The sequence below is a fragment of the Neltuma alba genome, unplaced genomic scaffold, assembly GCF_004799145.2.
Source record: "Neltuma alba isolate B1F8T4 unplaced genomic scaffold, ASM479914v2 tig00011995_pilon, whole genome shotgun sequence".
In the NCBI taxonomy this organism is placed as follows: Eukaryota; Viridiplantae; Streptophyta; class Magnoliopsida; order Fabales; family Fabaceae; genus Neltuma; species Neltuma alba.
This window is the reverse complement of record NW_021636568.1, coordinates 198,092-210,701: the sequence shown is the minus strand read 5'-3', so window position 1 is coordinate 210,701 and position 12,610 is coordinate 198,092. Positions and strand designations below refer to the sequence as shown.

Genomic DNA, 12,610 nt, shown 5'->3' with positions numbered 1-12,610 from the left:
TGCTATGTCTTTGTATCTTCTTTTCCTCTTGCTTTTCAATGTTTGTTCAACCAAGTTTTCTTGCTTATCTATTTTTGAGAATGTCTTAGCAGTGCACTTAGATAAATTTGATCGAGACATTGGTACTCCAGAGAATGGATTGAATTGATTGCTTACTGGCTTCAAAACATTTTGGGCTAAATAAATATGGCTGGGGTAGATGGGAACGACAGATCCGGTCATGGCAGAATGGGGTTGCAAGCTTTCAATCTACAGCCTGCAAATTCCTGAACGATCATTTCCTTTGGTTGCTTTCTGTGTACTCCACTCTATCTTGTTCAAGCGCAAGTTCGGGGATTATACAGAGATGCCATTCGATTCAGATGTTACCTCTCAAACTGTCTTCAAATACATTAAAGTTCACTTTCCACTTTAATATTAACATAAGAAATAGAATTTTTAAGTAATTGACTTATTAATGATACTCATTTGATTTTTAATGTAAGATTCAATTAACTAATTTAAAGAGATTAAAGGTACTGGTTAAAGTTGTTAATATGATATTTTTTTAAATTCTCTATATTTTCTTTAATTTCTTCTCTCCTATTGTTATGAAAATATTAATAGGGTTAATTTAAAAAAATTGACAAATATATGAAATAGGTTTTATATATAATTAATATCAATTTTTTAATTAAGTCTTATATTAAATATTAGAGGAGTATGATTTATTTTGGACTCCATACTTCGAAAAAGTGGTGTTTCTATTTACATATTTTTTATGTATTATTTTTGTCAATAATTTTAAAAAAAAAACCTACAATAATATGATGCTGGGGCAATCTCGTCAAAAATAAATTAGCATGAATGATATTCATTTGCTGGGTTGGGTGCTGTGGGGAGTAGGGACAAACAGGGAGTCAAGTAACGCCCGCTAGTCGCAACTCGCAAGCAGCGCCTTGCCCTCAATCCAGGGAGAAACAACTCACGGTCTTGGCCTCTCCTCTCTTCTGCCTTCCTCTGGTCAACTTCGTTTTATAGCTCTCGAAAAATGGTATTTTTCTTTCTGAATTTATAGATTCGCTAGGTTTCCCCCTCCGCTCCCCCAAAAATTTCTTCTGTGTCGTATTTCTGTGAGATTCCTTCATCCTTTCTGATCTTGATGGGCGTTGCTTTGGTCTAGTTGTTCTTCTCCTATTTCAAGGACTTGGTGGGCAGAGAAGTAACTGTGGAGCTCAAGAACGATTTGGCTATTCGAGGAACACTGCACTCGGTGGATCAATACCTTAACATCAAGCTCGAGAACACTCGTGTTGTCGATCAAGACAAATACCCTCACATGGTATGCCTTTCTGTTTTAGGTTTCAAAGGTTTAATCTTTTTATCAAGTTGGAAAGAAGGATTTGCGATCAATTTTTGCTTTGCCATTTTAACTGTATTCATTTCTATGCTTAGAAACTCCAGAGTCTGTCTTGGCCATTTAAATTGTATTACAAGGTTTAGATTTGTCAAGATTTACTTCTTGCTCTTGCCTGTGTTGGCTAATCCCGTTGTAGACTAACGTCAAGCTTTTTGGATGGATGAACCGTGTTGAAGTTACTAATAGCGTTCTAGGATTCAGTAGAATGCTTAAATCTGACATTTAATACTACCTCCGTGAGTAGATTAAGAGTATTAGTTAAGTTATAAGTGTTGTTTTTTTCTAAAATATGCTTGCTAATCATGTGTACTAGTTGGAACTACCATTTGGTGAAAATTTTAATATATGCAATTACTACCAGAATTATTTTAGGAAAAAATGAATAAATATGAAAGACAAAGTGGATTGAGATTTTATACTTAGGATCAAATTGAATGTCAAATTAGTTTTTAATTTTATATTAAGGATTTAAGGTAGTATGAGGTTTAATGAGAGACCAAAAGTTTACATTGAAGTCCTGGGCTGATTTAGCCGATCAATTTGCTCATATTGGGTTCCCTATGATGAAAAATAATATTTCAGGAGAGTCAAATAATCTTGAACCGCAATTAGCATGTACCAATCAAAGGTGACGGGGCTACTGTATGTTATGCTGCCAACGTGTACTGTTCTATGTATGAGCAGAAAGAGGGATAATAGTGCTCTGCTATCAAACTGTAGACAGGGAGAGTGCAATATACTTGGACAGTGTATAGGTTTTAGCCAAGATAGGAAAATCTCGAATAAACCAAATGTTGCTCAATTGCTCAGTTGTATGCCTTTCCCTGTGTCTGGGCTCAACTATTTGTGAATGAGATTGAATTCTGTTCTTTAACTGGAATCTGTCTTACTAAAGAGTGGTCCTGTTGTTGCTTGTAACTCGCTTCCTTATGAGAAGATGAAGATGATGATACTGGGAACGTTCTAGCTTGAAGTTTCCATGAGTTGCCTTACAGATAAGGCTGGTAACTCTGAAATCAATGATTCTTAGTCACTTTGGCACCATTTATCATTCATTAGGTTGGGGACGTAGTTCTTGCAATTCTATTTTTGTGGATGTTAAGAATGCCTAGCTAAGTTATCAACTATGATCATTGGATCTTTTGGCTTGTCGTCCACACTGAGGGTATAAGTTTATAAAGAAGCTGAAGTACAAATTGAGAATTTGCAATAGGCAGCGGAGACACTAGGATCAGAAAGAGGGACATCCTTCAAGGTATAGATAAGGTTTCAGTGACAGTGGCAGAAGTGTGACTCTCTCATAAATGGGGAGATATAATTTTGTTTAGAAATTCAGAAACAAACAATCTTTTATTCTTGCGTTGTGAAGCGGCTTGGCATATTTTGATTATATCTTTGTATTCTGCACTGGGAATTCTGTGTTTTAGCTGATAATGATCGCTAAGATTATGTGTATTTTTTCCTTCAATACTGAAATGAAAATTTGGAAAACAAAAATCCTGGACCAAACATATTTTTGAAGTTTAGAATTTTAAAAAATGAAAGCTGATTTTAGCACATGAAAGTAGAGAACAATTTCACCGAACATGTCCTAGCTTATCAATTTCCGATTTGTGTTTTTTTGCTATAGGAGAAAAGAGCGAGTGAGTGATAAATTCATTGGTTGACTAAGGATATTTATAAATGGTTCTTTGGTAAGTAGAGGAAAGCGGGTAAAGCGTTATGCTCCTGGTGGCATGTGCAGGATGGCAATACTGTCGGGAGTCTGGACTATAACTGACTTTACCTTCGGATACTTGTACTCCTTATCGGGTTGCATATTGACCGCCGCCCCCCCCCCCCCAACAGGGGGGTTTACACAATATCTATTAATAATGGTTCTTTTCCATTATGTTCTTTTAATCCACTTGTGCTAGATAGACCTTCCAACGTTTTTTTAAGGGATATATTGGACATCGAGTTTGTGTTTGCACATTCGAAATGTTTAGAGAGGTTTATCATTAAGTTTTAGTCAAAGATGTTACTCGTGTGTATCTTAAAAGTTCATGCAAGTTATGTGCAATTTAGCTTGTGTGTGTGATATTTTGATAAACGGATCTTTGCTTCTCTGTGGTTGAAAGGTTTTACGCATCATGTCTCTCAAATGATTGTGTGTTGCGAGCTAGAAAAGAAAATTGGCTGAATTATTAATGAACACCTACCAGTAGTTATGTGTTTTACTTTGCACAGTTAGAGCAAATAATCATTGAGGCTGTTGTTGTTGTTTTTTTTTTTTTCCCCCCCGGCCAGCATCAGTGTGGTTATTCCATTTCATATTTGATGTGGATGTGTGGAAAAGTTGCTACGAAGTCCTTGTTTATAATTCTCCCAAGAAAATATTGCATAGTTGTCAAATTTTTTTGGTGGCGAAAAAAGAGTCAATTTTTTACCGACATCATATTACTTCGATTGCTATGCATATGACTTTACCAGATGTCTAATGTTAACCTCATTTTCCTACATCTCTCCTCATGGCTGTGCGGCTGTGCTTGGTGTGCATATAACGTGTTGCTGTTTGATCGCAGCTTTCTGTAAGGAACTGCTTCATCAGGGGGTCGGTGGTAAGATATGTGCAGTTGCCTCCAGAAGGAGTGGACGTTGAACTTTTGCATGATGCCACAAGGAGAGAAGCTCGTGGCGGCTAATTTATCTAGTTAAGGTCTTCTAATGAATATTGCATGACTATTTGATTCGGATGTGATCCACAATAGTGAGGGAAACTTTTGGCTGAGGAAGAGACATTCATACGACTCTTTAGCTCGGTTCATTTTTACTGTAACAGAATTCTTAACATTTAGCGTTTACCTACTGTTGGGGCTTATCAAGCTCTATGTTGTTTAAGGCAGTTCAATTCGTGGTATTATCCTGCAGGTGCGGGCAATCCAATTCCCAGTACCGAAGGGCGTTGCCTGATCCAGCAATACTGCCATTATCTCACCCTGCTCCATTTGGTTGCAGTATCCTATTTTCCCCCCACGGCATGTTGTTCTCCAGTTTAGGGGTTGCATTGATGGGGGTGAGGAGGGGAAGTTATGATTCTTAAGAACCGAGTTTTTCAGGAAGTTGGGCTTTTAATCATTTACAACTAGAGAAACAACTTAATAGAACTCAAGGAAGTTGCTGATGTTAAGTTAAATTAAAAACATGAAAATATCATAAATTATGAAGGAAAAAAATGAAACAAGTAACCAGATATGTATGAACTTTTTGAAAAGTTAAGCGTCTGGGAACTATCCATCCAATTAAGCAACGAAGTTAAAAAATATGTTAATTTTAAATTAAAGATGAGTTAGTGTTAACAACAACTAAATTTGCACCCTCGCTGTTTCTTAATCACTCATCATTAGAGTAAATAATTATTAATATATTGTACGATACTATAATGTTCATAATTTGGGTACTGCATAATTGTATATTAAATTTCTAGTGAATGGGATTAATTTGAATGGTAAAAGAATAAGAATAAATTGAAAATTTTGACTACAAAATAAAGACATGAAGACGTATGGATTTATAATTCGAGAAGGTAGATATGCTATGCTCCTGCTCCTATAAGATAGAATGCTATGATAAATAGATTAAAATTAAAGAATAATAATATCACACCAGACCTAGATATAGTTTAATATTCTTATAAATTATAAGATAGGTCTTATATTTAAAATTGGAGAAATATTATTTTGTCCCGTTAAGTATGCGGTAAATGTTAAATAGTTTAATATCATTTTGCCTTTTATAGAAAAAGATACTATAGACTAAATTCTGTACCTGACTTTTAAAGCATAAGATCGCGAGATTCCAAAGCATGTATTAATTCAAAAATAATTAGATACAAGATAATTAATAAATAAAAATTTCTTCATTTGATTGGAAAAGGACAAATGAGCGCATCTCAAGGAAAGCAATAGTTCATAATTTTTGTTCAAGTTTGATGTTTGCTTTGGCGGGTTTTATCCTCTCATGGTATTTTGTTTTCTCCTTTTCTTAGTATCTGATCTTTATTATTAGATCAAATAATGAATAATTCAGATTTCATACTTTATAAAGTTATTATTATGAGATTACATAAATTGGAGAAAAAAGGTAAACGTTTGCTTTTTAAAATATTAAATCTGAACCATCTATTATTTAATTTAACGGTGGAGATGAAATTCTGAAAAAAAAAGAAAAAGAAAAAGAAAAAGAAAGATTCTGAGAGAATCCAAACTCTTGTTTCTCAAGTTATTAAAACTGATAATTTAAGGAAGTTAATACTTAATACAACACATATTTATTATAATTAAATAACTTAATTAATTTTTTTATTTAACTCTTGTATTAAATATAGGAGGAGATAATTATTTTTTTTGGGTTATACACAAGAGGGGTAATAAATTTTAAAAAGAACGCAGTTATATAAATTAAAATTAAAAAACTTAAATATTTTTTAATATTTTAATGTTATTGAAACGTATGGAAAATTTGAAGAAATGTGTGAAAAAAAATACAGAACAAGAAATAATTTTACAAAAAAGCACATTGTTTGATGCTTAGGAATAGTGTGATATGTAAATATATAATCGATTAAAGATTAAAGATGATGGCTTTTGTACATTATACATAATTTAAAAAACAAGTCATATTATGTATATGTGAGCATTGTGTTTTACATTAATATTAATATCATCTCAAAATAGAATATAAGAATAAGAGATTTTGCATCATTTATATAATTATATGGATATGGATTACATTATTGTGGGCCACACTAAATTTTTGCAGCTTCGAATGATCAAAGTTTGTTGTTTGGCGTTATTCGAGGAAAGAGCGGATGCGTGACTGTTTTACAACCAACAGGAACAACAATACAAGGCTTCCCTATCATCTTCCATAATCATTTCTCACAGTGGTGGTAGTGTTCTCAAATAATGGAGTTATTTTTCAGTAATGCATGCAAGCTCTGGAAAAAAGCTATGTTCTTTTAATCATTTTTTATGTAGTTCCCAAATAATATTTTAAATCTTCCCATAAATGTAATATATTCTGTCTATCCAATCAGTCATACCGTAACGATTGAGATAGTGTTTAGCATTTATTTAAAAAATAAAAACTCAAAAGCGAGAGCTAATAGGAAATAAGTTAAAATTTCGGGGTAATTTTCTCGAAAACCCTGATTTTTAACTTTCAAGTTCACCAACTTAACCCAGAGCATGCAGCCTGGTGCGTCTTCTTCCATCGGCTATCATCGTTTTGCTCACCCATCAGCTAGGTTAACTTAAGGTTCGCAGAGTTGCAGTTAGTCTTCCTTTCTACTCACTCGCGTTTCAGCGTATTTTTCGTCCGATATTGGTAGTACATCCATTGATTAGTTAGAATTCCGCACTTTCTCGATAGTTAGTTTACTTCGTTCGTAGTTCTTCGCGGGCATTCGTTTTGAACGGGATGGACACTCAAGAAGACCCTCCTGAAACACCAGCCAAAAGGTCAATTTTATGTCCTTCTTTGTACATTTGTCTTCCCAGGATGATCATCATGTTTTATTTCTGAAAATTATGTTGCAAGCTAGCCAATCAAGTAATGTAGGAAAATATCAGCCATTATAGTTTGTTTGACTTGGGTAGTGAGTTCATTATTAAATGGACATCTACAGAAAGACTTCTCTGAATTGTTTATGAACTTAGATGGGCAATTGCCATGGCAAATAGATTTTATCTTGCTCAGACTTGTATTGGAAGTAAGGGAAAGTCATAAAAATGAAATCTTGCCAATATTTATCTTTCATTACTCGAATCAATAAACTTCCAAGGGACGGTTATAAAAATAGACTCAATCATTTAGAAGTTTTATCATGTAATCCTACCATACTTGCAGCCTCAGCTCATTTGAGTTTTGTTTTCCTTTTTTTTTTTCTCCCTCTTTGCTTGAATTTTTTAAAGGGTACCTCTCACACAATGAGGGGCACTACCTTCAGTAAGGATTGATTTTGAATGTCTGCTACAACTTTTGATACACCTTCTCTGCAGTCTCTCTCAATTGGATTCTGGATCATAGTAAATGGGTCCCTCTTCAATCTTTTGTCTTTCTAAATTGTTGTCATGTGTTGTCTGTGATGGATTAGAGAGGATGTACCAAAAGTTGCATCGAACATTCAGAATACTAGAGAGGACTAAGACGCCATAAGGTAGTGCCTTTTGCATTCTTTCCCTTGCAAAAGGCATGCCTTTGGCACCTTATTTATACAAAGCAATCAACTTATAAGCCCAATTCAAGAACTATATAATTAGGAATAAGATAAAATAGGAAAGTATAAAGTCAACCTGAAAGGTCTAGCCCAGCCTTTTATAATTAAGAGAACTAGATATTCCGTCCTGTGTGTTACGTGGAAAGAAATTTTTGAAATAGATGAATATTATACTCACATTATCTCTCCATTATAGTCAATCCGTCACATTATTTCTTAATCACAATCAATAAATCAACAACTTATTTATTCTTTAAAATGTCACATTGCCCACAGTACAATGCACATCGCTGATGTTGATATCATTTATAGTGTTGGCTTCCCAAAATTAGATATATAGGTAAGGGAAAATAGTAATTCTTAATTTGAAATAACAAAGCATTAGGGGCAACCACAGCCATATGCTAGTGGCAGCTCAAGATTGGAGGTAGGAGTTTGGAATAAGAATGACATTCCAGTTGGAATTTCTTAATATTATCAAAGAATCTTTTTGAACTTGAGCATTGTATTTTATCTTCTGTTATTGGTTAATGGCTTATGACTGTCACGGTCACAATATTTATCTATTTTTGGTTTCTACGTCATATTTTTTCAGAATTTACATGTCAAATATTATTCCAAATTATTTTATCTATTTTTTGGGTTTATGTAGCATATTTTTTAGTTTCAAGTGCTTTAATACCTGGTAGTCGACTCTTTACAGGCACAAGTGCTCAGCCTGCTATAGGCAATATAAGAGAAAGGAACATCTCATTGAGCACATGAAAATTTCATACCACTCAGTCCATCAGCCTAAATGCAGGGTCTGTCAAAAGCACTGCAAATCTTTTGAATCTCTGAGGGAACACCTTACCGGTTGGTTATCATTCTGTATTCAATCTGATGTTGGTATTATTGTTTGGATTACTCAGTGTTTATCTTTTTATGCTGACTTTTGACCTTGGCTCCATTTATTAGGTCCATTGCCGAAAGGAAATTGTTCCAAGCACTTCTCTGAACATGGTTGCCAACTTTGCTTAAAATTATTTGATAGCCCCACAGCTCTTATCGAGCATAAAGAGATGTGTTACCTATCTGCACCCACTCCTCTGGTAAGTTGGTTACTTGATTAGTGGCTACTTAGAGTGCTTATATACATTTTGTAATTTTTTTTTTTTATATAGGCCATAATTTACATCAATATAGTGAACACGGTTAGCTGAAGAAACTGCACTCAATCGGTGTTTCTAGTCTTCTTGATTTGATTTTGTGTGGAAGTATGCAGGGAACAGAGGCATTGACCTATATTAGATCCCAAATGCATCGTCCAGATTCTCCTGATGAAAACCTCACTGGAAGGCACCCTGGAGCAATCGCAATTGATTGCGAAATGGTTGGTGGTGGAAGTGATGGATCATTAGATCTTTGTGCTAGAGTATGCATGGTCGATGAAGATGAGAATTTAATTTTTCACACCTATGTGCAGCCTCAAATCCCAGTTACTAACTATAGGTACTTCTGAGTTGCGTGTTCTCTTTTTATTATCACAGAGAACAAGTGATAAAAAGTACTATTGCTGGGGCTAACTGTGCTTGAAATTTTCAGATATGATATAACTGGGTTGACAGAAGAGCATCTTAGAGATGCGATGCCACTTAAGGAAGTTCAAGACAAGGTATTGCAAATTCTGTACAATGGAGAATCAATTGGCAAAGTTAGATTGGATGGAGGAAAGGCCAAGCTTCTTGTGGGGCATGACCTAGAACATGATTTGGACTGCCTGAAATTGAATTATCCTGATCATATGTTGAGGTAGAAGGGACATTCTTGACTCTTGAGCGATTTGTTACTGCTTATTTAGTTTTAAAGATTTCCAGTTTTTCACAAAAACTGTGTCTTTGGATTATATATGTATGTATATATTCCTCATACAGTAACCTTGCTTCTATCTGTACCATCTCAAAATATTTTATTTCCTTCGAGAAGCAAAGCCTTCTGTCATGAAGAAACTAAGAATCTCTATTTTGTGTTAAATTTTAAGTCACTTGATACTGCATTTCTTACCCTGGGCTTGGCATTTGTGGTACCTATAATATAGTCTACCCCAAACTTTAGGCTGGTTATGCTGTGCCGTTTCATGCCCTAACGCAATATACAAGTGATAATGGTCAGAAAATGCATCTGTTATCTGCGTTGTCAAGTGTGGTGTTTTTCGTGCTCTGCTTGTTTAGTAAGTCCCCATTTGGTATACCTGGTAAGGAGAATATTTGATCCATTTGAAAACTTTGTCATGTCCTTCACCTTATAATACATACCTCTAATCCTTTTATAAATAAATGTTTTTTGAATCTTATGGTGATAAAACCGGGTGTGTCTATTATTAGAAGGTGGCATTGTGGAATACATAATTCTGGTAGCATTTGGGTCTGAAATCCTGTTTACATGTAATGGCATTTCATCGATTATGCTTATTGTTGGAAGTCACGTGCTTATCAGCGTTCTTTGAATGTTTTTATTCGCTATGCTCTGTTGCTTATATACCTTGCTTATTTTAGGTTTTACCAAATACAATTTAGTAGCCAAGACTCTGTGATTAGATTGTATAACATATCTAATTAGATAGATTGCCCTTACTGAGGCAGGCCTGTTGCCTCAACGCTGATACGTCTCTAGTCTATTTGATACAGTTTGATCTTGTTTCACAAAAAGTCTCTCTTTTGCTGCTTTGCCTTGTGCTACCTTCGTTTCTGTAGTCTGTGGCCTTCTTTGAATATGGATAATTTCCTGGTACCTTCCATTTAGTTGACTGTGTAACTCTTATATTGTGTTTTGCTGGGTCGATTATGAATTAGCTTTGACCGGCAAATTTATGATCTGAAAGTGAATCTAGCGACTAGAATTTTATTTGTGCCATGCTTATATGTTACTGTGCAGGGACACTGCAAAGTATCGTCCATTGATGAAAACAAACTTGGTCAGCCATTCGCTTAAGTACCTTACATTAACATATTTAGGGTAAGTCAACCCCCTCAATTCTCTTTTCATAGTCTTAAACTTGCTTCTAATTTTATTTTTTTTTTTTAATTAAAGCTACACTGTCTTTTTTTCTCTCCTGCTCTGTGCAACTCAAGTGTTATTACTTATGCTATACTGCTCCTGTCTGCATATGTTATAAGGATATGATTGTGTTTTGGCTTTACAGTTATGACATCCAGACAGGCACACATGACCCTTATGAAGACTGTGTTTCCGCGATGAGGTTGTACAAGAGAATTCGAGGCCAAGTTCATATGGAGGAAAACTCCAGAACATTTACTTCAAGTAACGTCACTGCCATTTCTGATTATTGGAAATCCAAGGAACTTGAGAACTCTACACCAGATGAACTCTTTGCCATGTCAAAGTCAGACTATAGATGCTGGTGTTTGGATTTGATGTAGGAAAATGAGAGCCTGAGCAAATGAGCTTTTGTCGTCCTGGAGATTATTTCGATGTGTGAATAACTATTCTAAAGTTGTGGGGATGCAAAATGAAAGGAAAGGGAAGGGTTGTGATGGAAAAGTTTATATATTGAAGGACTTGCTAATGTAATGAGATATAGTTCGTAGATTCATGGTGAATCTTCTTCTTTCCTACCCCTTATTATTATTGTTTTTCTGGTAAATCATTTTTTTTATTCATTTCACGCCTCTCTTGAAAGGGAATGCTCAAAGGAAAGAAAGAAAGCACATGTAACTGGCCCGATTCGTCTTTTTGTCCATTTATCTTAGGGAGCGTTTGTATCTCTCAAAGAAGTGCTTACATCAGCTGAGATAAAATTTTGTTACATTGAATCCCATGAAATTATTTCTAAAAAGCAAATCCTTAAGCGTAAATCAAAACAACTTTTCCACGAGAGATAAATTATGAGAATCGAATGATGATACATTTTGTTTGATTACAAGCTCATACTACCTTGTATTCTCAGTTTGGGCATGAAACGCGCAACTTGGCGATGAATCCTATTCGTTTAGCGTGCTGCTTTGGGATAGAATGATTCGTCCTTTGGGCATCAGCACGCTTGCCAGGGGGAAAGCGAAAAAGTGGATTTGCCATTTGGTCAGCCAATCCTCGGGTTTTATGACTTCATCTGTCCCATATTTTTATGTTATTTGCGTCATGCAGAGAGCGACCTTTGCTTGTAAATTCGATCTGTGAAACATGTTGTCATTGTCATGCTTGTGTAATAACTGCAAAAAAAAAAAAAAAACTTTTCATTTGTCAAATGTTTAATCAATGGCCGTTACTGGATAAGTTGAGACAAACAATGAGGGGGCAAAAGAATGAAATCAAAATTAGCATGGAATAAAGTTTCATGATTTCTTTTTTGACTCTTCAGTTAGATCTAAAACTGTAGCCCTTTTTTCCCCCAAAAAAAAAAAAGCATTCACAAGCACATTGTTTAAAAGAGCACAAGTTTGCACTTCAAAGAGAGAATATATCTTAAGATTACTAGCCTACAACACTTGTTCATGAAGTTTCCCAATGTGACGCTTTTTTTTTTTTTTGACAAAAGGACAAAATGATATTAAAATTAAAGAAGATTATGGTGTCCCAAATGATAAAGACCTACAAGATTCACAAGAAAATTTTAAAAAGAAGGGGAACTACTATAGAATTACAACTCTTAACACAAGATAAAAGTAAAAAAACATCTTTCCAAATTGGATGAGTAGAAGGAGTAGGTTTAGGTGGAATTCGTGATGAAACACTTTTGCACACAGTTCATAGTCAATGATTGTAGTATTTGATACACAAAGAAAGCCATTGGCATAATCAAAGAAAGATCTGACCCTTATAATTTCTGCTTCTCCATAGAAATTCTTGTGATGATGTTCCACTGACACTTATAACACAAATGTGGGATAATCTTTTTAAAATATCTTTATGTAATATTATATTGTATATTAGTTTGCAAGTTAGATAAATTAATT

The 12,610-nt window shown here is 34.7% G+C and overlaps 2 protein-coding genes across 2 annotated transcripts; both read left to right on the top strand.

Annotated features, from left to right (window-relative positions):
- The first annotated feature begins 871 nt into the window (after positions 1 to 871).
- On the top strand, positions 872 to 4,351 carry LOC114720713 (sm-like protein LSM2). The gene is made up of 3 exons (XM_028906393.1): positions 872 to 1,033; positions 1,163 to 1,321; positions 3,964 to 4,351. The coding sequence occupies exons 1-3, from the start codon at positions 1,031 to 1,033 to the stop codon at positions 4,081 to 4,083; spliced, it is 282 nt and encodes a 93-aa protein (XP_028762226.1). The 5' UTR covers positions 872 to 1,030; the 3' UTR covers positions 4,084 to 4,351.
- Positions 4,352 to 6,637: 2,286 nt separating this feature from the next.
- On the top strand, positions 6,638 to 11,257 carry LOC114720712 (RNA exonuclease 4). Its single transcript, XM_028906391.1, has 7 exons — positions 6,638 to 6,900; positions 8,362 to 8,513; positions 8,616 to 8,749; positions 8,923 to 9,149; positions 9,243 to 9,449; positions 10,572 to 10,652; positions 10,840 to 11,257. Exons 1-7 carry the CDS (start codon positions 6,860 to 6,862, stop codon positions 11,075 to 11,077), a joined length of 1,080 nt encoding a protein of 359 aa, XP_028762224.1. The 5' UTR covers positions 6,638 to 6,859; the 3' UTR covers positions 11,078 to 11,257.
- Positions 11,258 to 12,610: the final 1,353 nt, after the last annotated feature.

Bases quoted from the DNA above. Each gene is read 5' to 3' on its own strand.
- LOC114720713 (XM_028906393.1), top strand. The intron at 1,322-3,963 runs GTATGCCTTTCT...GTTTGATCGCAG, and splicing joins AAGACAAATACCCTCACATG to CTTTCTGTAAGGAACTGCTT.
- LOC114720712 (XM_028906391.1), top strand. From the start codon at position 6,860: ATGGACACTCAAGAAGACCCTCCTGAAACACCAGCCAAAAG. The intron at 9,150-9,242 runs GTACTTCTGAGT...TGAAATTTTCAG, and splicing joins ATCCCAGTTACTAACTATAG to ATATGATATAACTGGGTTGA. The intron at 9,450-10,571 runs GTAGAAGGGACA...GTTACTGTGCAG, and splicing joins TATCCTGATCATATGTTGAG to GGACACTGCAAAGTATCGTC.